Source organism: Mastigoproctus giganteus, chromosome 12 (genome assembly GCF_048544385.1).
Source record: "Mastigoproctus giganteus isolate SK-2022 chromosome 12, ASM4854438v1, whole genome shotgun sequence".
Classification (NCBI taxonomy): Eukaryota; Metazoa; Arthropoda; class Arachnida; order Uropygi; family Thelyphonidae; genus Mastigoproctus; species Mastigoproctus giganteus.
The window spans coordinates 119270598-119296838 of record NC_143586.1 but is presented as its reverse complement, the minus strand read 5'-3'; the positions used below and the strand labels follow the sequence as shown (position 1 = coordinate 119296838).

General features: G+C 38.1%; 1 protein-coding gene across 2 annotated transcripts in view; it reads left to right on the top strand.

The window, feature by feature from the left end:
- JMJD6 (Bifunctional arginine demethylase and lysyl-hydroxylase PSR) overlaps nt 1-26241 on the top strand; it is a 442994-nt gene that overhangs the window by 144617 nt on the left and 272136 nt on the right. For both annotated transcript variants that reach the window (XM_090386671.1, XM_090386670.1), the window contains exons 3-4: nt 3354-3506; nt 19076-19272. In XM_090386671.1, coding sequence (XP_090242797.1) covers nt 3354-3506; nt 19076-19272 — 350 coding nt within the window. The remainder of the gene's footprint in view (nt 1-3353; nt 3507-19075; nt 19273-26241) is intronic.

Below are 26241 nucleotides of genomic sequence, written 5' to 3'. Positions count from 1 at the left end.
TGACATTCCCCAGTAACATGCAGGAGAGGGGATAAAGCAGTGAGTGGGAGGTGCCTTCACGTCCTATCACTGCCTTCTTCCTCTCTTTTCGGCCGAAGTACGGGTCATTGTTCTGGAGTTCCCATATTCTGGAGTATAACCCTGTGAAATATAAATATAATAATCACATATCCAGATAATAAGCAAATTAACATAAGTCTGCAATCTCATATACTGTATTTATTTCAAATGACTTATTTGCTGCCGTTGAATACTGGTAAATGTTAACCAATCAGATGACCAGCACAACTTCTGGGTATGTGGGAAGGCAGTTGGATAGGTTTTACGAGTACCCTAATTTGCAGCCTGGTAATCCCTGAAGGCCAGAGGTGCAAACAATGTGTCCCCAGTAAAGTCTCTTGTAATCCATTTGTTATTTATGTGTAGCTGTTGTGGACCCCAGGGTTTGCCCCATTAGCCACTTTTATACTTCTTTTGGTGAGGCTTGTGCCATAACCAGTTGTGTGTGTAGTGTTTTGTATATAAATTTTGTGCCCTGTTCTGCTGTCATCGTGACGGGTGCCTGGCATCTTACCAAAAGTCCCATCCTGGTATCAGGATCAGCAAACAGAAAGCTCAAGACATCCTTTTCTTCGTTGAGGAATGAGTACAAATATCACGGACCAAATTTCACCCCATCAAATTATTAATAGGGAAAGATTCATCATTAACAAATATATTGGATAGTGTGAACCAGAGCCGTAATGCTCAATACTTTCTACGTTGATATCAATATTTGTAAAATAATAAGAGGAGTTTACCTCAATATAGTACGTAGAACACTTCTGTATGATACTTTCCAGAAATTAAAACAAAAAAATCGAAAAACTTACATTAGAGTAACAAATAGTTTAAAAATCAATTTAACACAATAAAACTCAATTTAACGCAATTAAAAATAAGAAAATTAATTAAAAGACTTTAACGAAAAAATTGCAAAACAATTTTCCTTCCTGAGGCTGACAACGCTTTTCGACCATATGTCGTGATCACAGGAACGAAAATTACTGAAGAATTACTTGATAACGAAAATGATCAAGTCTTAGTTGGCTTCAACAGTTCACCAAATAATACAGGTCCTAAAGGATAATCCACTGGAGTAGCTAGCATTGTCAAGGAACAAAAAGTAGAATCTACAGAGGCAGTAGAAATCCAGTAGTTCTAATATATAACAATAACATTGTTACCATCTAATACGCCGACCGCTTCACCGAGTCAGTAAAGAAACGATGAAAGTAGTGGTATTTCACCGGCGGCCACGGGGCGACCTCCCACTTATGCAATGAGCCTCCATAGCCGAGTGGTCAGTAGCACACACACTCTTTGAGTAGACCGGGGTTCAATCCCCTGACTGTTAAATACGGTCGATCTGCCAACCCGCACTGGACCAGCGTGGCAGATTATGGTCCATTTCTCTTAGCATGAATTGTTGAGGAGGCTTCCATCCTGCAGTGGGTTGATAATGGCTGCACTTTACCTTTTTTTTTTTTTACGCCGACCGAGCTAGCTGGGTGGGTAAAGTGCCTGCCTGGCAACCCAAAGGTCGTGGGTTTGAATCCCGCCTCGGGCTTGGATCAAAGTACTGCAAAAACCTTGGGAGGTGCATTATGGCCATAGAAGCCGATGCGCCAATAACTACCAAAGGGAAAAAAAAAAAAAAACCATCTAATACAAGTAATTACTGTGAGAAATAGTAGTTACTTTTCTGTACACCAACCTGAGGTACAAAGAGTCACAAGAACAACAGTCTATCTTGAGTTAACTGGTCGAAGTTCATCTCTCCTTTTGAAGACCCGTGTAGCAAATGTATTAAGAGCGTTAAACAACCTGAGATCAAACAAGTAAAGAGGCTTATTTTCACTAGTGAAGTGTCCTCCTGCAGTAAGTTGAAGTTCTTGTCTATAGTCCAAAATAGTAGTGACAATCAAATGAGATATGATCTACGTTCTCTTCAGCCCTACACAGACATAGTGCAGTAGGAGACAGTCGTTGTTTAAAGTTTACTATTAATGCTGCCATGACCCGACAGGAGGAATGTGCCGTGTAATCCTGGAGAAAACCATAAAAATTCTTTCTTGTTGAACTCTAACTAAAGGTAAAAATTTTCTTGTTACACTACCAAGATCTGAGGTATTCCAATCTCTTTGCCACTTTTCAATGTAGATGGAATGCAGTCTTTTCCTTTCAGAAGCCAAAGAGGCACCCAAATCAAGCTGCACGTCTTCCAAGGAAACAGGCGTGCTTTCTTCAGATGATAATTCATGTATCTGTATTGGATCTCATAATGTGCTGGTGGTTTTCCCAACAGAACCTGTAAAGCCACAGTAGATGTAGTCCTACATGCTCTAGACATCATCAGGAGGGCAGCAACCTGGGCCTGTAACAACTGCTTAATCCCAGCACACTTAGTAGCTCTATAGCCCCACGCACCGGCACCATAGGTAATAATAGACAAAAAGACACAATTGTAATATAGACTGAGAGAGTGACCTCTCAGACCCCACTCCTTTCTGGTTACTAGTCGTAATCCTGCTAGAATTGATTTACATTTTTCTTTTATGTACTTTACATGAGGCAGAAAACTTACATAGAAATTTTCTTTGTTCTGCAAAAACTATTTTAAATGTGATTACCAAGAGGAATTCAAAAAAATCACTAAATAGAAATTTTCGCTATAAAGAAAAACAGTGGTCCGACTTGCAGAAGTCAAAATTTTTGTGACACCCTCCTGAACTGCCGCCCGTAAGTGACGCTTACCTCGCCTACCCACTTGCGGTGGCCCTGCCAAGGGACTCCAAATAACATTAATCCAAGTACAGCAGTGCCTATTTATAACTGCTATTGTCTTTTATCCATATCAGTAACTTGTCTCAAATGCTACACTGCTCTAATTTCTATAGCAGCCTTTTGTGTAGAACAGCGTCAAAAGCTGTACTGTAATCTAAATATATGATGTCAAAATTGTTTGCATCAGTTCCTTTGTTACTGCATTCTGGTAACTGATCAGATAAAGCAGACAAGGTCCACCCCCCCCCCCACGTAACAAACCTGTAAATTGATATCAAGTGAAAATGTGGAACATTTTAATGGCTTGAGTTCATTATGTGAAATTTTATTCTATACAAATAATTATAATATTATTAATTATTCAGATGTGTTTGCAGAAAACTTTCAGACTGTGCAGGACTGATTAGAGTGCACTAAGAACATTATTTTGTTACGTCATCATGCATAAGTGTGTTTTTTTAAATCAGCAAAGTGCCACATGAAGATTAATGCTGTTTTATGTTTCTTTATTATTATTTTTATTTCAGAGGCTCTCAAGAAAATACCGTAACCAAAAATTTAAATGTGGAGAAGATAATGAAGGTTATAGTGTCAAATTAAAAATGAAGTACTTTGTGTATTATATGGAACATAATCGAGACGATAGTCCACTTTATATATTTGACAGTAGCTTTGGAGAGGTGAGTAATATTACAAATATATAGTTAAGACTTTACATATGAATGCACTTAGTATATTATAAAGTAATTATTAGGAAGTCAGGAAAATCCATTGTAATAATTCTTTGCATAGAAATTATAAACATATAATTTATATATTAATAATTGCAGGACATTCCAGAACTTCTTACATAAGTCAAGTTTTACATAAGTAAAAGGTATAGTAAGTTTTACTATACCTTGGGAATGACTAATAAAATATTGCTATGATATCCCTGATATGCTAAAATTAAAAAAAACCACATAAATATCCTCAGAAGAATGAAGAAAAATAGTTTTTTTAATATATTTTTAATTTTAATTTAAGCACATTTCTGTAGGTCACTTCCATAAAACAGTAAAAGCAATTTTCACTTTCCAGGTTATTGGTCTTTTCTGTTAGTGCAATTCATATAAACGGGTAAACTCAATCTTATTGCATTTGCGATAATACCGATAACTGGAATTCTGTGGGTTTTTAAGTTATAGTGAAATGTGTGTCCCCTTCAGTGAAATCTTTAGTCATATAAAAAAATATATATAAATAACGTAACGTAAGTCGGTGACTTATTGTATCAAAAAATGTTCAGCAACCTACGTAAAAAGTTTTATTTATTGTTATTTGGTTTTTTTTTAGGAGCATTAGCAACTAAGGCCATATTGCTCCGGGATATGTGGTGGTCATTCCCTGACCTTTCCGCATCCTCCGTATTTGGTGGTGATGGGCTCGAACCCTGGTCTAATCAAGAAGCGTGTGCTATACACTGCTGCTCCTTCTCACCTGGCAACGGAGGCGCCTTACGTACAAAGTATGGCAATGGATAAAAAAAAAAAAAACAAAAAAACTTACCACATGCTACTCATGTGTCCAATAGGATGCTTCCCTTTATTTTTTACAGTGTTGAGTATGTTTGGTCATCAACATTATAATGGTTCATTAGAGATTTAACGGATGTACCGTTTCCAAACTTTTGAATTATTTCAAGTTTTTGTTTAATTGAAAGCAGAGTTCTTGCGTTTGCCCATCATTTTTGTGATTTATGAACGAAAAAATAAAAACAAAAAAAGTTACTTAAAAAAAAAAAATTCCGATATCTGTGACATAAATGATGAAACAAAATTTGTCCTTTTGCAGTGCAACTGAACACAACAAACAACGCGACACACTAAAACAAACTAAACATATATATATATATTTTTTTGAGGAGTGGGTGTGAAGACAGCAGGGGTTGCAAGATAATAGGTACACTAATCTCCAAATGATGACTTATAACGCCACTATCCTGTCGCTTATTTACAACTTGCGAAACGTCTGTATATACCCATTCCAGTTGTTACTTGAATTTTATTTCTGGTTGTTTTTTTTTTTTTTTTTTAATTAGCATTAGAAGAGGCACAGCATGCAAGAAAGCAAGCTTATGCAGCATCAGCCAAAAAAAAAACTCTGTCCAGCCCAGCCTTAAATTTATTTAGGCTATCAACTTCTACAACAAAGGATGGAAGTCTGTTCCACCAACCTATTACCTGCTGGCTAAAGGCAAACTTCTGCACATTTATCCTACATCTGTCTTTCCTCAATTTGAATTTATGCCCTCTCAGGTGATTATACTGAGCGAGAGGAAGAATTCCATCAGCACTGGGCATGATCAAACCATTTAAGGCTTTATACACCTCAATCAGATCACCTCGCAGGTGCCTAGTCTCCAGACACTGTAATTTGCAAAACTTAAGCCTATCTTTGTAAGAGCAACCCTTTATTCCATTCACTAATCCTGTTGCCCTTCTCTGTACTCGTTCCAACACCTCTACATCCTTCTTAAAATGAGGCCACCAGACATAAATACAGTAGTCAAGGTGTGGCATGACCATTGATTGATACAAGCGGATAATCACCTCCTTATCCCTACTAGAAAAATTCCTGTATATCATTGACAATACACCATGAGCTACTCTTGCAGACCATCTGCACTGCTCAGAAAACTTCATATCCGCCTGCACAATTACTCCCAGGTCCTTTTCGTTCTCTACCACTGTCAGTGTAGTACCACATAGTTAGCATTAGCATTACTAGAGGCATTTGATACAAGAAAGCAAGCTTATGCAGCATAAGCCCAAAAAAAAAAATAATAAAATAAAATAAATAAATAAATAAAAAATAACCACTTCCACTTCACCCCTCTGTTCATTAGAAATACCTGTCCAGCTGAGCCTTAAACTTATTTAGGCTATCAACTTCCACGACAAGGGATGGAAGTCTGTTCCACCATCCAACCACCCGCTGGCTAAAGGCAAATTTCCTCACGTCTATCCTACATCTGTCTTTCCTCAATTTGAATTTATGCCCTCTCAGGTGATTACTCTGAGCAAGAGGAAGAATCCCATCAGCATTGAGCATGCTCAAACCATTCAAGCCTTTATACACCTCTATCAGATCACCTCGCTGGTACCTAGCCCCCAGACACTGTAATTTGCAAAACTTAAGCCTTTCTTCGTAAGAGCACCCCTTTGTTCCATTCACCAATCTTGTTGCCCTTCTCTGTACTCGTTCCAGCATCTCTACATCCTTCTTGAAATGAGGCCTCCAGACCTGTATGCAGTATTCTAGGTGTGGCCTGACCATTGCCTTATACAAGGGAATAATCACCTCCTTATCCCTGCTAGAACAATTCCTATATATCATTGACAATACACCATGAGCTACTCTTGCAGCCCGTCTGCACTGCTCAGAGAACTTCATATCTGTCTGCACAACAACCCCCAGGTCCCTTTCATTCTCTACCACTGTCAGTGTAGTACCACAGAGTTGATATGTTGCTCTGGGGTTGCTGTTTCCCATATGTAGTACTTGGCATTTGTCAGTGTTAAACTTCATTTGCCACCTTGAAGCCCATCTGCTCAACCTTTCCAGATCCTGTTGCAGTAGCATAGTGTTAGTAGTGTCCTCGACAACCCTGCCAACCTTCGTATCGTCTGCAAGCTTGGACATTAAGCTTGATATACCATCATCAATATCATTTATAAATACAGAAAACAATAATGGACCCAATACTGAACCCTGAGGGACTCCACTAATAACATTAGTCCATGATGAGCAGTGTCCATTGATTACCACTCTCTGTCTACTCCCCCTCAACCACCCCTTTTTCCCTAGCAGCAATTTTCCTCCAATGCCAAACTGCTCCAAATTGTGCAGCAGTCTTCCATGTGCAACAGTATCAAAAGCCTTTCTAAGATCCAAGTATATAATATCCAAGTTATTTCTGGCATTCAGTTCTTTTGTGACTGCATCATAGTATCCAGTCAAATTGGTCAGGCAAGACTTCCCCTTAACAAAACCATGCTGTGTCTGAACTATAACTGAAGTCTTGTCTAGATGATCCTGCAGTGCTTCTTTAACCAGTGCCAACATTAATTTTCCAGGAACAGAAGTTAAACTAACAGGTCTATAATTACTTGTGTCGCCCTTTGATCCTCCTTTGTGAATTGGGGTCACATTTGCACATCTCCAGTCCATGGGTACTTCCTCTGAGTCCAAGGAAGCTCTCATAATTATGGCTAAGGGTTTGCTTACTTCCTTTGCTGCCTCCTTTAATATAATTGGATAGATCCCATCCACCCCAGGTGCCTTTCTTGTATTTATCTTCAACAATTTCTCCTCCACTTTACTCTCAGCTATTACAAGATTCTCTAGCTTACTGCCAGAGTTGAATACACCTCTGGCATTCCCCTCGCTGAATTACTCCTCATGTGTGAATGTCGATGCAAAATATTCATTCAGTTTGTTAGCTACCTGAGCAGGATCATCAACAGTTGACCCATCGATATCAAGTGGACCAATCTCATTCATCCCCTTCCTTCTAGATTTTACATAAGTAAAGAACTCTTTGCTAATTTGTTTTTGCATCCCTTGCCAAAGATTTCTCGTAATCTGCCTTCGCCTGCCTAACCTCCTTTGTAACTTGGTTACAGATCAACTTGTATCTATCATAGGTTTCTGTATCACGTGTTAATTTGTATGTATCCCATGCATTTTTCTTCTCTGCCATATGTCTCATTAGTTCATCTGACATCCACTTAGGCCTAAACCTTGAACAATATTTCTTAGTTGGTATGTAAAGCCTAGTAGCTTCCAAGGTAAGTTCTTTGAATGCTTCCCATTTTGAATTTGCTGTTGGTAACATCATCAGTTGGTCCCACTGTATAGAATTTAAATACTGTCTCAGTCCATTGTAGTCGCCTTTACCCTTCCCTTTACCCCTAATGATAGTTACCTCTTTGAGTAAATCCCACTTTAGCACACTGTGATCACTGCCACCTAGTGGTTCATTTACCTGCAGATTCTTAATGCATGAAGAATCACTACTGATAATTAAATCAAGAGTATTACTCCCTCTAGTTGCCTCCCGAACATGCTGATGTAGAAAACAATCATCCAATAAATCCACAAAAGCCTTGCTAGTGTGTGAGTGACCAGCCCCCAAATTCCAGTCAATATCTGGGGAATTAAAATCCCCCTTTATAAGACTTTCTGATTTACTGGCCTACTCTATTTCCCATTACAGTTTCTTATTATACTCATCAGAGTCATTAGGCCTATAGCACACTCCTACTCTCAATTTTGATCTCCCAATGCTTATGTCACACCAAACTGACTCGACACTGCACTGTCCAGCAATGTCGACTGTCTTCACTTCCTTGGATTTTATGTATTTCTTAACTAATAGCATAACCCCTCCTCCCTTCCTACCCTGTCTATCCTTTCTGTAGACATTGTACTCCCCAAATTCCAGTTCTGCATTCCTTATATCTGTGTGACACCACGGCTCTGAAATCCCCACAATATCTGCCTTTGATATTTTTAGCAATACCTCAAATTCATCAAATTTATTTACTAAACTCCTAGCATTTGTGTACACGCAAGTATACATGTACCTGTTCTTTTTCTTAGCTAACCTAACACAACCTATGTGTTTATTTGTACCCCAATGATTCCCAGCAGTCTCTGAAATATCCTGTATCTTATTTTCCAGGCTGCGGCTCATTCCAATAGAAGCAGTGCAAGAATCACTTTCACCTCTTTCAGTGGCTACTGTTAATCTATTAGTCCTTGTATCCCCCCCAATCTAGCAGTTTTCCGACCCACCTAATTCTGCCTTGATAGCATCAGCAAACATTCTTGCACCCTTTCTATTTAAGTGTATCCCATCCCTGTAGAAGCAGTCTCTCCTGTTAACAAGTACAGACCAGGCTGAAAAAAATTCTACCCCTTGAGCCTTGCACAATCCTTCCAGGGCGGAATTGATCGACAGGGCCCTCATCATATACTCCCTCCTATCGTGTCTGGGCAGAATTGCAGACACTTTCAAATTCAACCCTAATTCACGGCTTTTTTTCAACAGTGACCTGTACTTGTTAAGTAATTCTGCCGGTCTCCTACTCTTAATATCATTAGTGCCAACGTGTACAACTATATCACCTTTTGTGCCCTTAAAAGATGATATCCGCTCTACAACGTCATCAATCTTTGCCCCTGGCAGACATACCCTGGTCCTGTTGCACCTATCCTTTTTACAAAGCATGTTTCCCGTTTCCCTGACAATAGAGTCACCAACAACTACTAGTTCCTTTGGGACCAGCGCATTCTGCCTTGGGGGCTGTCGCTGTGTTGCGTGATGACTAAGTGCAAGCTCTGGCATTGGTGTGGGCAGCTGAAAGCTTGATGGGCCCCTCACTTTTAATCCTTCGAGGGCATCCACCCTGTTCTTCAAGCTGTCATATAGGCCCATAACAATGCTGATTTCTCGCCTGATTTCCTTACACTCCTTGCATCGCACGCACACATAAAGACATCCCCCATGGTAGTATCATGTCCTGTACCTGACTGCTCCACAAACATCAAGCAAGTAGTGCATTTTAATATGTTGTGATTCAGAGGGCAACTGCCCCCCTCAGTTCTCCCCTGAGCCACAGCACTCCCATTAGCTTGAGCCTTTTGCTTTGCTGCTCTGGTCAGAGTCACGATTTCGATTAAATTTCAATAAAATTTCAATTTCAGTACAAAATTAAAACCCTAAACTTATTTCTCAACACAGTTATAACGCGATATTTCTGTTTCAGTATCGAGTGTTATCTACGAAATCTCTTTATATAACTTCCGTATCATGTTAAGTATTAATTATTTTTTTTTACTAATTATTTATGTTACATAACCCAAGTCGTTATATGTATAGTTAAAAGTACAATTTAATTGACAATGAAGTTCAACAAGATTAATTATCTGATTAATTGACAATATTATGTACTATACTATATTAAGCTTATGCTATCTATTTCGAGATATTTTTTATCGCTTAACAATGGCGGCTATTTATGAACGGTAAACACGTGGATTTGATACTCTTTCCGATACTAAGTAATATCTACAAAATCTTTATCTAAGTTACTTTAATCTAAGTATCGTAAATAAGAATATAAAACTACTCTAGAAAATAAGTTAATATGCCAATTTAAGCTAATATAACAGAAAATAAATCAGAAAAAACTTCTCTGTTCCAGGAGCGGCAAAAATGTACATCCGCACAGGCTACGCTCGTTCTCACAACTTAATTTTAGTTGATACGTTACTCTGGGGTTACTGCTTCCCATATGTATACTTTACATTTGTGAATTTTAAACTTCATTTGCCACCTTTCAGCCCATCTGGTCAACTTTTCTAGATCCTGTTGCAGCAGCGTAATGTCATTAATGTCCTTAACAACCCTGTCAACGTTCGCAACATCTGCAAACTTGGACATTAAGCTTGATATACCATCATCAATATCATTTATAAATACAGAAACAACAATGGACCCAACACTGAACCCTGAGCGACTCCACTAATAACATTAGTCCACTATGAGCAGTGACTGTTGATTAATGCACTCTGTCTTCTCCCACTGGTCCATCCCTTTATCCATAGCAGCAATTTGCCTCCAATGCCACACTGCTCCAATTTGTTCAGCAGTCTTCCATGTGCAACAGCATCAAAAGCCTTTCTAAGTTCCAAATATATGATATCAAAGTTATATCCTGCATTCAGTACTTTTGTGACCACATCATAGTATCCAATCAAATTGGTCAGGCAAGACTTTCCCCTTAACAAAACCATGCTGTGTCCGAGCTATAACTGAAATCTTGTCTAGATGATCCTGCAGTGCTTCTTTAACCAGTGCCTCCATTAATTTTCCTGGAACAACAGAAATTAAACAAACAAGTCTGTAATTACTTGTGTTGCCCTTTGGTCCTCCTTTGTTAATTGGGGTCAAATTTGCACATCTCTAGTCCATGGATACCTCCCTGAGTGCAAAGAAGCTCTCATAAGTATGGCTAAGGGTTTGCTTACTTCCTTTGCTGCCTCCTTTAATATAACTGGATAGATCTTATCCACCCCGGGTGCCTTTTTTATGTTTATCTTCAACAATTTCTCCTCCACTTGCCTCTCAGTTATTACAAATCATCTAGCTCACTGCCAGAGTTCAATTCACCTCCGGCATTCCCCTCCCTAAATAACTCCTCATGTGTGAATGTAGATGGAAAATACTCATTTAGTTAGTTTTTAGTTTGTTAGCCACCTGAGCATCAACAGTTGTACCATTAATAACCAGTGAACCAATCTGATTCATCCCTTTCCTTCTAGAGTTTACATAGGTAAAGAACTGTTTGCTATTTTTCATTGCATCCTTTGCCAAAGATTTCTCATAATCTGCCTTTTCTGCCTAATCTCCTTTGTAACTTGGTTACATAACAACTTATATCTATCATAAGCTTCCATGTCACCCATTAATTTATACGTATTCCATGCATTTTTATTCTCTGCCATATGTCTCATTAGTTCATCTGACATCCACTTAGGCCTAAACCTCGAACAATATTTCTTAGTTCGTTTGTTAAGCCTAGTAGCTTCCAAATTCTTTGAATGCTTCCCATTTTGAATTTACTGTTGGTAACACCGTCCTACCGTATAGAATTTAAATACTGTCTCAGACGACTGTAGTCGCCTTTACGAAAGGAAAAACCCTTCTCTTTACACCTAATTGTAGTTACCTCTTTGAGTAAATCCCACTTCAGCACACTGTGATCACTGCCACATAGTGGTTCCTTTATCTGCAGATTCTTAATTCATGAAGAATCTACTACTGATAACGAGATCAAGAGTGTTACTCCCTCTAGTTACCTCCCGAACATACTGATGTAGAAAAACAATCATCCAATAAATCCACAAAGTCTTGCTAGTGTGTGAGTGACCAACCCACAAATTCCAATCAATATCTGGGAAATTAAAATTCCCCATTATAAGTCTCTCTGATTTAGTGGCCTACTCTATTTCCCTGTACAGTTTCTTATTAAACTCATCAGAGTCATTAGGCCTATAACACACTGCTACTCTCAATTTTGATCTCCCAATGCTTATGTCACAAAAAACTGACTCGACCCTGCACCGTCCAGCGATGTCGACTGGCTTCACTTCCTTGGATTTTGTGTGTTTCTTAACTAATATCATAACCCCTTCTCCCTTTCTATCCTGTCTATGTATACATTGTACTTCTTGTATACATTGTACTCCCCATATTCCAATCCTGTATTCCTTATATCTGTGTGACACCACGTCTCTGTTATCCCAACAATATCTGCCTTTGATGTTTTGAGCAATACCTCAAATTTATCAACTTTATTTACCAAACTCCTGGCATCGGTGTATACGTAAGTATACGTGCACCTGTTCCTTTTCTTAGCTATCCTAACACAACCCATGTGTTTACTTGTATTGCAATGAACCCCAGCAGTCTCTGAAATACCTTGCATCTTTTTTTCCAGGCTGCTACTCATTAAGAATGTAACTACCATCAACACTACAGGGAAGGGCTTTTGCTTTCGTAAAGGTTCGTAAAATCTGTCTGAGACCCCTGTAGGTGTCTCTCACACTTTTGAAATTCTGTACAGTGGGATCAACTGATGATGTTGCCAACGTTGAATTCTAAATAGAAAGCCTTCAGGGACTTAATTTTGGAGGCTACTAGGTTTTTCATTCCAATTAAGAAATATTGTTCAAGGTTTAGGCCTAAATGGATGTCAGATGAACTAATGAAGCTTGTGGCAGAGAAGAAAAATGTATGGGATGCATATAAAGTATCAAGTGACACAGAAGCCTATGGCAGATATAAACTAGTCTGTAGTCAAGTCAGAAATGAGGTTAAGAAAGCGAAGGTAGATTACGAGAAATCCTTGGTAAAGGATGCAAAGAAAAACAGCAAAGAGTTCTTTACTTATGTAAACTCTAGAAGGAAAGGGATGAATCAGATTGGACCATTTAACATAGATAATGACTATTGATGCTCAATCTCAGGTAGCTGATAAACTGAATGAGTTTTTTGCATCTACATTAACACATGAGAAGTTATTCAGTGAGGAGAGTGCCAGTAGTTTATCAAACTCTAACACGGAGCTAAGTGATTTTGTAATAACTGAGACCAAAGTGGAGGGGAAGTTGTTGAAGTTAAACATAAAAAAAGGCACCTGAGGTGGAAGGGATCTATCTAATTATATTAAAGGAGGCAGCAAAGGAAGTAAGCAAACCCTTAGCCATAATTATGAGAGCGCCCTTGGTTCACGAGAGGTCCCCTTGGACTGCAGATTGCAAATGTATCAGCAATTCACAAAATGGGTTCAAAAGGTGGGGTCTGTTTAAAGAAGCATTGCAGGATCATCTAGACAAGACTGCAGTAGTAGTTAAGACACAGCATGAGTTTGTTAAATGAAGGTCTTGTCTGACCAATATGATTGGATACTATGATGTGGTCACAAAGGAACTAAATGCCAAAAATAATTTTGATATCATATACTGGGATTTCAGCAAAGCTTTTGATACTGTTGAACATGGAAGACCGCTGTACAAATTGGAGAGGTATGGCATTAAGGGTAAGTTGCTACAATGGATAAAGGGATGGTTGAGTGAGAGATGAAAGAGAGTGGTAATCAATGGATGCTGCTCTTCAGGGATAAACGTTATTAGTGGAGTTCCCCAGGGTTCGGTGTTGAGCCGTTTGTTGTTTTTTATATTTATCAATGATATTGATGAAGGAATATTAGGTTTAATGTCCAAGTTTGCAGTTGATACAAAGGTTGGCAGAGTTATTAACAACAGTAAAGACAGTATGCTACTCCAACTGGATCAAGATAAGTTCACAAATGGGCTGAAAAGTGGCAACTGGAGTTTAACATTGACAAATGCAAAGTGCTGCATATTGGTAGCAGTTGTTATTGTTTGTTAGTTATTTGGTTTTTAGGAGCATTAGCAGCTAAAGCCATATTGCTCCGGGGATATGCGGTGGTCATTCCCTGACCTTTCCGCATCCTCCGTATTTGGTGGGCACGGGCTGGAACCCAGGTCTAATCAAGCAGCGTGGGCTATGCACTGCTGCTCCTGCCCACCTGGCTACGGAGGCATCGGGGTTGGTAGCAGTAACCGAAGAGAAACGTACCAACTGTGTGGTACTACACTCAGGGAAGTGGAAAGTGAAAGAGACCTTGGGATAATTGTGCAGTCAAATATTAAGTTCAATGGGCAGTGCAGAGGGACTGCCAGAGCAGGTCATGGAGTCTTGTCAATAATATATAGGAATTTTGCCACCAGGGACAGGGAGGTGATTATCCCATTATACAAGGCAAAGGTCAGGTCACACTTAGAGTACTGTGTACAGGTCTGGAGGCCTCATTTTAGGAATTATGTAGAGTTGCTAGAATGAGTAGAAAGAAGGGAAACAAGATTGGAGAGGCGAACATTGGTGGTGCTCTTACCAAGAAAGGTTCTGAAAATTTCAGTGGCTGGAGAGTAGGCACCTGTGAGGTGATCTGATTGAGGTGTATAAGGCCTTGGGTTGAGCAAGCTGGATGCTAATGGGATTCTTCCTCTTGCACAAATTCCAATTGAGGAAAGACAGTTGTAGAATAGATATGCGGAAATTTGCATTTAGCTAGTAGGTAGTTGATTGGTGGAACAGACTTCCATCTTTTGTGGTGTGTAGTTGATAGCCTAAATAAATTTAAAGCTGAGCTGGACAGGCATTTGGAATGAATGGAGGGGTGAAATAGGAATTTTTTTGTTTTTTTTTGCATGATGCTGCATAAACTTGCTTTCTTGCATCGTATGTCTCTACTAATGCTAATATCTGTTATAGAATACCTAATGATATTGCAATGGTATTTGTTTCTCTATTTGCTAGTCACAATGAAGAGGTATTCATATGGCCTGGAATGTATTTTTTTTTTTTTTGTTATGTGAACCCCAAACACAAGAGGTATTAGAACCTGTAGTACTTAGTACCATGCTTGGATTGGAGGTTGAGAAGACGAAAGAAGATATTTGTTTGACATTGAACTTGAACTTCTGTAGATTGTAATTTTCAGGAAATACATACGAAGGAAGGTTGTTCCAGAAAACGGCAGTTGAATGAATAAATGAGGAAGATGAAAAGTTGGTTCTGTGGTTTGAAGTTGGACAGTAAATGGATGTTGGCTGGTGGCGGCACGTGCTCGGACTGTTTTGAAAGAGAGAGCGGGAATTATAGAAGCCAATTCAGAAGAACAGTGCCCATGGAAGTATCTATAGAAGAGGCATGCAGCAGAAACAGTACGTCTATGGGACGGCAAGTGGAGAGACTCTGTTAGAGATGAATCATTAATTAACGTAACTGCCCTTCTGAATGGAATCAAGAAGCCTGAGAGAGCTTTTGGGGGCACCACCCCAGATATGGGAACAATATTCCATGGCAGGGCGGATTTGCGATTTATACAGAGTGAGTAGCTGTTTGGAAGAAAAGTAACGGAGTGAGCGAAAGAGAAAACCAAGTTTTTTAGATGCAGAGGAAGCAATATTTGTAATGTGCTTGTGCCAAGAGAGATTAGAAGTCAGGGTAATCCCCAAAAGAGATATAATATTTTGCCTAGAAATCGGAGTGTCACTAAAGATAAGCATAGGAGCAGAAGAATCCTTTTGGCGAGATATAAGACAAGACTGAGTTTTAGAAGGGTTGAAATCAACTAAGTTGTCTTTGCCTCACTGGAGAATTACCTGAAGATCAGCATTTAAGGAATTGGTAGCAGAGTTTCAAGAAGTTGAAGCTGATTGAGCAGGACAAGGTTTCTCAAAATGGAAAGTGGAATGCAATGTGCTATCATCGGCAAAACTATGGATGGGATTTCCAGTCAATGGAAGAAGGTTATTAATATACAAGAGGAAAAGAGTGGGGGAAAGAACTGAACCTTGGGGGACACCGGCATTAGTGGAGAAGTTAGAAGACAGAGAGCCATCCACCATCACCCTCAGTGAGCGATCAGAGAGAAAACTGGATAACCAATTACAAAAAACAGTTGGCAAACCATAAGATGGAAGCCTGTGTAGAAGACCTTTATGCCAAACACAATCAAAAGCCTTTGAGATATTAAGAGCAACTACTTGTGTTTTACCGAAACTTTCCATTGAATTAGTCCATAAATGGGTAACTTAAGCCAGAATATCACCAGTGGAGCGACACTGACAGAATCCATACTGCCGATTGTTGATCAGACGGAAGGTATCTAGGTAGTTTAAGAGTTGGCGGTAAATTGATTTCTCCATTACTTTAGAAAGAGTAGAAGTAATTGCGATGGGAGGGATTTGTCACCCTTTTTAAGAACTGGCTGGATATGAGCAAATTTCCAAGCAGAAGGAAAAACACCTCTGGAATAAGAAAGTGAAAAAAGGCGGCAAGGAATAGGAGTAAGTTCAGGAGCACAGGTTTTGAGAACAAAGGGAGAAATACCATCAGGACCTGGAGCTTTCTTAGCATCAGTATTCATCAAAATCCTTCTGATATCCTTTTGACGGAAGATCACAGGAGGCAGTGAATGGAGCGTGTTGGGAATGGTGGGAGGTGTTTTACCAAGATCATTAATACATGAGCTCGAAGAAAAATGGGATGCTAGCAGGTCAGCTTTATCCTTGGCTGAAGTGACAACAGAACCATCTGGTTTGGACAGAGATGGGAACAGAGATGGGCAAAAGTTACAGCCAATAGCTTTGGCAAGAGTTCAGAATGCTCTGCTACCATTAGGGCAAGAAGCAAGTTTTCTACTCTTAGCCTGTTCAAACTCTAGTTTGGACTGATTAATAACTGCTTTACAATTGTTGCGAGCTTCGACGTAGGCAGAAAATTAAACTGAAGAATTAGAAACAAGCCAATTACGATATGCAATATTCTTCTCTTGATGAACAGGCTTAGCACATTTATTGGAAAACCAAGGTTTAGATAAAGGACGAGATTTTAAAGTGGTGTGTGGGATAAAGGATTCCATTCCTGCAAGAATAATTTCACTGACACGATCTGAGCAAACGTTGACATCAGAAGTTTTGAAACAGTAATCCGACCAAGGAAAAGAAGAAAAGAAGTCTCGCAGGTCATCCCATTTTGCATTCTTTTAATGCGAAACAAGACAAAGTTGGGAATACCCATGAGATAAAGGTTCCATTGGAGAAGAGACAATCACCAAGTTGTGATCTGAAGTGCCTAAAGGACCTCTCACTTCGACCGTGTACTTAGAGGGGTTATTTGTGAGAAAAAGATCAAGCGTATTGGCTGTATGATTAGGATTGTCCGGTATTCTTGTAGGTAAATGAACAATCTGTGCTAGGTCATTAGTAATTGCAAAAGCCTCAGCATTTCGACCTGCTGGGTCGGTGTGACTAGAAAACGGAAGCCAGCTGGAGTTGTGAACATTAAAATCAACAAGGAATATTACCTCACTGTTAGGAAAGTTGGGCTTGAGAAAGTCAAGTTGCAAAGAGGGAAAGTCAAAGAGTTCCAAGTGATTAGTGGAGTTGGGAGAACGGTAGAGACAATAGATGAATTTTACATAATGAGGTAGAGAGATTTTAAGCCAGGGAAGATCAAAGAGAGGAGATTTCAAATTGCCAAGTCCCTGACAGGGAATATCAGAACGAACATTGCACAAGTACCACCTTTGAGGTGAAAGTAATCATACAGCGAATAATTTGGGCATCTGAGATGAGCAGTAGTTGAATCAACCGATAACTGAAATTCTGTCCGAAATAGTACATGGGGTTTGGCAGACTGCAAGTGGAAATGGACATCGTTGAGATTAGAATTGAGACCACATATATTTGTGAAATGAATTAGGAAGTGCTTACAAACATATTTGTAAATAAATATGTTTAAATAATCTTTTCTTTAATTTATTTTCTTATCAGTAACATAGATAATTATTTTACATCAGTGTATAACAAATTTGAGACTATAGGGGAATTTATTTGAATTGTAATGCCAAGGGGTTCTCTCTCTCTCTCTCTCTCTCTCTCTCTCTCTCTCTCTCCATTTGAAGATTTGAATGATTCTGTATTTCTTTTTTTATTACTGTTCATTTTTATTTTTTTGTAAATTTTATTTAGCATACATTTACTCCTTGTAGTAAAGTTTTAGTGCTTTACTCTCTTGAAGATTTAATTTGCTTATCATTTTACAATGTTTGATCAAAAAGTTCAGTGAATTGCAAAAAAATAATTTTATTCAATAATAAATGTTTAAATTGTTAAGTTCTTTAGTATGATATTCTTCTTCAGTACTTGTTCCTTCATACTGGCCATGATAAGAACATTTTTTGAATTTGTGGCCTGACGTATCAGGGTAGTGTAATACGAGAGTGTAGAAACTAATACGTTTGAGTGGACCATGGTTCAAGTTTACATGACTGCTGAATGTGGTTAACGAGTAAATTCATTGTTAAACTGATTGATTGTTAACTCTTCTGTTCATGCCAAAGTGTAAGCAGATTTTTTTTGTTTGTTTGTTTGTTTTTGAGAATCCTTTTAGGCAGTTAACTGTGTTTGATTGGATTTCTTGAATCAACTCAAACCTTTTTCCTTTCATGTCCTGTTTCCGTTTTGGGAATAGTTAAATGTCACATAGTGCCAAATCAGAAAAATAAGGCAGGTGCAACACAACGCACTGTTTTTGTCAGTCACTTACAAATTTCATAATTTTCAGTGCATCATGTTGGACAGACAACTTGTGTAATCAAGACCCACCAATATTAGCCAAGTCTTGATTACACAAGTTGTCTGTCCAACATGTCGTAGTATCAAGTTTTGAGACAATAGGATTCCCATAATGGTTTTTATACCATTTTCATTACATGGAACAAATGCTGCTGTGTGTTCACACACAGCAGCTGTTTGCTTAGATGTCATGTAATGACAAGTTAAAGCTTAGTTTTTTTTGTACGATCAAAACATTTTGCTGTAAGCTCTACTCAACCTTTTAGCTATTACTATGCATTCAAAAATTATAAGATTATTAACAGATTATTATATTTTTCTTTCTTTAATTTTCCTTCCTTAAATTTTACTTTATTTGTTCTTCCATAACTATATTATTCACAGAGCTTTTTGACCAAACCTTGTATATGCTAGTAATATTACAAGCAGTAATATATATATATAATTACAGTTATTTTTAAATTAGCATATACGGCGAAAGAAGTTGTTGGATGATTATGAAGTTCCAGTTTACTTCCGAGATGATTTATTTAAATATACTGGTGAAGAAAAACGACCACCCTATCGCTGGTTTGTCATGGGATCCTCTCGCTCTGGAACAGGAATTCACATAGATCCTTTGGGTACCAGTGCTTGGAATGCTCTCATTCAAGGTCATAAAAGGTAAATCATATTATATTCACACCTGTAATGGAAGTGTGCGTGTGCGCGTCTTTTATGTAATAATTTTTAGCCTTTTTGTTGATTTTATCGTGTATCGGTGTAGATACACCATAGTGTATCTATGGTGTATATACACTATGGAAATATACACTATGGTGTATCTACACCAATTGGTGTAGATACATCATAGTGTATCTGCACCAGTATTATATAGTTAATTACTTAAAACCCATATATAATTATGCCTTGTGCATTTCATCTTTAAATACATTAGGATTTATATAATTTATCCACTCGAGATTTCAAACATTCATTGTTTGAAATTTCTTGAGCTGTCTGCTTTTTTTTTTTTGCTTCATAACCCCATTGCTTAATTTTGAGCTTTTCATGAGAAAAGGCAGTTTTCAGAAAAATGCACAAGACTGGTAAAAAGAGCCAAATGCATGTGATGGTCAGTGTATCTGCCATTATCCATTACAAAGAGTAGTTGTTGGATGAATAATGTTTGCAAATACACTTGTTTGTGTGGTCTTCAAATAAACAGCTAACCTGCCAAATAAATGCTATAACTCAGCTAAATTGAAACAAAAGTACCACATCATGATTTGTAGATTATTGGTGAGGAAAGATATATGAGAGGATTTGATTTATTCCAAAAAAGGAAATTTAAGAAGTAGCATCTATCAGACAGTGCAAGCCATGGACTATAAAAAGCTGAGCCACTATTATGACAGCTATTTCAAGATCATAAGTCAGCAGGACGACCAAGTCCATTAATCTTGAAACAGCTATCACAATGGTGCCTCAGTTTTGTTATTTGTTAAAAAAAAAAAAAAAAAAAAAAAATTTTCCTTTCGGTGTTTGGTATTTGTTTAAAAGGTATCAACCCGTGCCTAGCAGTATTGTTTCTAATACTCACATTAGAAACAACCAATTTGAAGCCTTGACAACTAGCTTCAGTTGCTTTCAGTAGAGTGACCAAAGAGGTTGAAATTGACAAACACAGATGTATATGCTTTTAAAAATATTGTGATGTATGCATTGAACTGTACCCTGTAACCTTGACTGTTAAGCCATGTAGAGAAAATGTTGCCTGGAGGTGAAAGATATGTACAACTCTTTTGTGTGTAACAGGTTGTTATATCTTGTATTGGAAGTTTATCTTATATACATTTGGATGTTCACTCAATTCTGAATGCTATTCACAGATCATCATACATTCACTATATGAGACCAGAAGTTCTGAAATGGCTCTTGTAACAGTGTCTTAATGTTTTCAATAAATCCCAAATTGCTTCCTGGTGATGATATTTATATAAAAGATATTAATCCATGGATAATGGTAATGTGTTTGTAATGTGTGCTCAAGCCTTGTCAGTCCACTTTCAGCTATTCACTGAAGGGACAAAACATCAGAGGTGGAAACTGAATTTAGAGATCCATATGGCTTTTACATTATTAGCATTAACTTTTACATTATTTTACATTAAAATATGGCAGAGCTACACTGCTCAATAAGTTCTATAAGTATTTAAAGACTAAATGCACAAGGCATAATATGATATGGGTTTAAATTAACTATATAATATCGGTGTAGATACACCATAGTTTACCCATAAATTTAACTACATGCATAGTGTAAAGGCACTATTTCATTTAATCTCATATTGTGGCTACCTTTACAACGAGATACCAGGTATTGCACTACTCTGAATAAATAATGCTTCTCTAGTAGAGGAGACTTGTTATTTATTCTCAGTGGGCACCGCCACCCAGATGCGTTTTAAAGCTTGTTGGCTTACTCATCGGTGAGTAGACTGGTACCCTGATAATACAAACATGTCATTACAGTTGCAAAGTTAATTCCTCAATATGAGAGATGCCAAATGGTGAACAGAATGATACTGTATTTAAAGACTAAATGGACAAGGCATAATATGATATGGGTCTAAATTAACTATATAATGTCAATGTAGATACACCATAACGTAAGATGCTAAATGATACACCATAACATAAGATCGCTTTACAAGCCCGGGAAAATAAAATTGGTAGAAGAAGAATTGAAAAAGATCAAATTGGATATCATAGGAATATCAGAGACACATTGGACAGAAGAAGGAACACTGGATATGACAGAAGGAAGGATATCTTACTCGGGGAGAAAAGACAACATACATAGAGAAGGAGTCGCTTTCATAGTAAAGAAATATTCATTAAATTCAGTAATAGAAATTCACCTGCACAGCTCAAGAATGATAAGTTTAAGAATAAAAGGTAATGAAAAAGGAATCTTCATAAAAATAATCCAGATATGCATCCCAGACTCCTCACATGATGATACAGAGACAGCTGCCTTCTATTCAGACCTAAAAGAAACCATAGATAACACAAACAAAAAAGATATTTTAATAATAATGGATATTCAAAGATATTTTTAATAATAATAATGAGACTTTAACGCAAAAGTTGGAGACTTTTCGACAGACTTCAGTGATGAAATAGGAATGTTTGGGATAGGAAATAGAAATGAGCGAGGAGAAAACTCTTGAACTTCTGCAAAGAAAATAAACTATTCATCATCAACACACTGTTCTACCACAGTTCTCAACATAAGTATACATGGACATCACCAAATGGAAATACAAAAAAACTGTATCGACTACATTTTAATAACAACTGAAAATCATCCATTCAAAATGTTAAAACGCTTAGAGTACAGATTTTGACACTGACCTGCTAGCAGCAACAATTAAATGGAAATTTAAAAATGTGAAGCCAAAGAACAATAGAGCAACATTAAACATATCACGATTTGAAGAAGACAAAATAAAGGAAATTTATGGGAAAACACTAGAAAAAAATTAAAAGATATAAACTATTCATAATCTGTGGAAAATATATGGGAGAAAACTAAACAAATTACTAAAGAAGCCTTAGAAACCTTGGGAACAAAACCAAATAATCCTTGGATTACAGCAAAAAATTTTAGATGTATGGATGGAAAAAAGACAAATGAAAAACCTCCTAAACAAAGAAAATAGTCAAGAAAAAAGGGAAAAATATAAAATCCTAAAAAACAAAATAGACAACCTATGTAAAGCTTCTAAAAGGAAATGGCTGGAACACAAACCAAAGCAGTACGAAGAGGCAAATAAATGTCAAGACCCTAAAACAACTTACCGGGTTATAAAGGAACTCTCTAAAACATACATCCTGAAAACACTGATAACGAAAAATAAAAACTATATAAAAACAGGAAACACGCAAGAAATTTAAAAAAATATGGAAAGAATATTACCACACCCTGTTCAAAAGGGAAGGAAAAAACGCTCTTGCCTTAGATAATAGAAGAGATAAAGCACCCTCGATAGCAAAAGAAGTTCAGAAAGCAATTAGCCAAATAAAGAATGACAAGGCACTGTAAATGATGGTATCCAAGCAGAACTATGGAAATTGGGAGGCGATGCAATATTAAAACACCTCATACAATTGTTTAATCTAATTTTATTTACAGGTGATATACCAGAAGACTGGAGGATACTAGGCTTTTCATACCAATCAAGAAACACTGTTCAAGGTGCAGGCCTAAATGGATGTCAGATGAATTAATGAGGTGTGAGAGAAGAGAAATGCATGGGATGCATATAAATTATCAGGCGACAAAAACGATTACGGCAGACATAAACCAGTCTGCAATCAAGTCACAAAGGAGGTTAGGCAAGCGAAGGCAGACTACGAAAAATCTTTGGCAAAGGATGCAAAGAAAAATAACAAAGAGTTTTTTACTTATGTAAACTTTAGAAGGAAAGGGGTGACTCAGATTGGTCCACTTCACATAAATGGTTTGATTATTGATGATCATTCTCGGGTAGCTCATAAATTGAATGAGTATTTTGCATCTACATTCACACATGAGGAGTATTCAAGGAGGAGAATGCCAGAAGTTTATCAAACTCTAATAGAGAGCAAAGTGGAGGAGAAATTGTTGAAGTTAAACATAAGCAAGGCACCTGGGTTGGATTGGATCTATCTAGTTATATTAAAGGAGGCAGAAAAGGAAGTAAGCAAACCCTTAGCCATAATTATGAAAGCTTCATTGGACTCAGGGGAGCTCCCCATGGACTGAAGGTGTGCAATCGTTTCCCCACTTCACAAGGGTGATTAAATGGTGACACTGGTAATTGCAGAACTGATAATGCAAACATGCCATTACAGTTGTGAAGTTTAATTTATTTGAAGTAGTGCAATACCTGGTATCTCGCGAAGGTAGCCACGATATGAGATAGCTAATTGAAACCCATATCATATTATGCCTTCTGCATTTAGTCTTTAATTTAAATACAGTATCATTCTATCTTCAAACAGGCCTATGGGGCTGGCAAATTCCATACTGCAATAATTAAAGACAAACACCAGTCAAGGAATAAAAAAAAAAAAAAAAAATTTTTACTCCTTGGCTGGTGTTTGTAAGCATTAGCATTAGTAGAGGCATTTGATGCAAGAAAGCAAGCTTATGCAGCATCAGCCAAAAAAAAAAAAAAAAAACCCACTTCCACTTCACCCCTCTGTTCGTTCAAAATACCTGTCCAGCTGAGCCTTAAACTTATTTAGGCTATCAACCTCCACCACAAGGGATGGAAGTCTGTTCCACCAACCAACCACCCGCTGGCTAAAGGCAAATTTCCGCACGTCTATCCTACATCTGTCTTTCCTCAATTTGAATTTATGCCCTCTCAGGTGATTTTTCTGAGCTAGAGGAAGAATCCCATCAGCATTGAGCATGCTTAAACCATTCAAGGCTTTATACACCTCTATCAGATCACCTCGCTGGTGCCTAGTCTCCAGACACTGTAATTTGCAAAACTTAAGCCTTTCTTCGTAAGAGCACCCTTTTGTTCCATTCACTAATCTTGTTGCCCTTCTCTGTACTCGTTCCAGCAGCTCTACATTCTTCTTGAAATGAGGCCTCCAGACCTGTATACAGTACTCTAGGTGTGGCCTGACCATTGCCTTATACAATGGAATAATCACCTCCTTATCCCTGCTGGAAAAATTCCTGTATATCATTGACAATACTCCATGAGCTACTCTTGCAGCCCATCTGCACACTTCAGAGAACTTCATATCTGCCTGCACAACCACCCCCAAGCCCCTTTCATTCTCTACCACTGTCAGTGTAGTACCATAGAGTTGATACGTTGCTCTGGGGTTGCTGTTTCCCATGTGTAGTACTTTACATTTGTCAATGTTAAACTTCATTTGCCACCTCTCAGCCCATCTGCTCAACCTTTCCAGATCCTGTTGCAGCAGCATAGTGTCAGTAGTGTCCTTGACAACCCTGCCAACCTTTGTATCATCTGCAAACTTGGACATTAAGCTTGATATACCATCATCAATATCATTTATAAATACAGAAAACAACAATGGACCCAACACTGAGCCCTGAGGGACTCCACTAATAACATTAGTCCACGATGAGCAGTGTCCATTGATTACCACTCTCTGTCTTCTCCCCCTCAACCACCCCTTTATCCATAGCAGCAATTTGCCTCCAATGTCACACTGCTCCAATTTGTGTAGCAGTCTTCCATGTGCAACAGTATCAAAAGCCTTTCTAAGATCCAAGTATATAATATCAAAGTTATTCCCTGCATCCAGTTCTTTTGTGACTGCATCATAGTATCCAATCAAGTTGGTCAGGCAAGACTTCCCCTTAACAAAACCATGCTGTGTCTGAGCTATAACTGAAGTCTTGTCTAAATGACCAGTGCCTTCATTAATTTTCCTGGAACAGAAGTTAAGCTCACAGGTCTATAATTACTTGTGTCAGCCTTTGATCCTGCTTTGTGAATTGGGGTCACATTTGCACATTTCCAGTCTATGGGTACCTCCCCTGAGTCCAAGAAAGCTCTCATAATTATGGCTAAGGGTTTGCTTACTTCCTTTGCTGCCTCCTTTAATATAACTGGATAGATCCCATCCACCCCGGGTGCCTTTCTTGTGTTTATCTTCAACAGTTTCTCCTCCACTTTACCCCCAGTTATTTCAAGGTTCTGTAGCTTACTGCTAGAGTTGAATACACCTCTGGCATTCCCCTTGCTGAATAACTCCTCATGTGTGAATGTCGATGCAAAATATTCATTTAGTTTGTTAGCTACCTGAGCAGGATCATCAACAGTTGACCCATCAATATCAAGTGGACCAATCTGATTCATCCCCTTCCTTCTAGAGTTTACATAAGTAAAGAACTCTTTGCTGTTTTTCTTTGCATCCCTTGCCAAGGATTTCTCGTAATCTGCCTTCGCCTGCCTAACCTCCTTTGTAACTTGGTTGCATATCAACTTGTATCTATCATAGGCTTCTGTGTCATGTGTTAATTTGTAAGTATCCCATGCATTTTTCTTCTCTGCCATATTGGCGCATTATAGCCTAAGATGCTAATGCGCCAATAAAACCCAAATCCAATCCAATCCAATTCTCTGCCATATGCCTCATTAGTTCATCTGACAACCATTTAGGCCTAAACCTTGAACAATATTTCTTAGTTGGTATGTAAAGCCTAGTAGCTTCCAAGATAAGTTCTTTGAATGCTTCCCATTTTGAATTTGCTGTTGGTAACATCATCAGTTGGTCCCACTGTATAGAATTTAAATACTGTCTCAGTCCATCGTAGTCACCTTTACGAAAGCAATAACCCTTCCCTTTACCCCTAATGGTAGTTACCTCTTTGAGTAAATCCCACTTCAGCACACTGTGATCACTGCCACCTAGTGGTTCCTTTATCTGCAAATTCTTAACACACGAATGATCACTGCTGATAACCAGATCAAGAGTATTACCCTCTCTGGTTGCCTCTCGAACGTGCTGATGCAGAAAACAATCATCCAATAAATCCACAAAAGTCTTACTAGTGTGTGAGTAACCAGCCCTCAAATTCCAGTCAATATCTGGGAAATTAAAATCTCC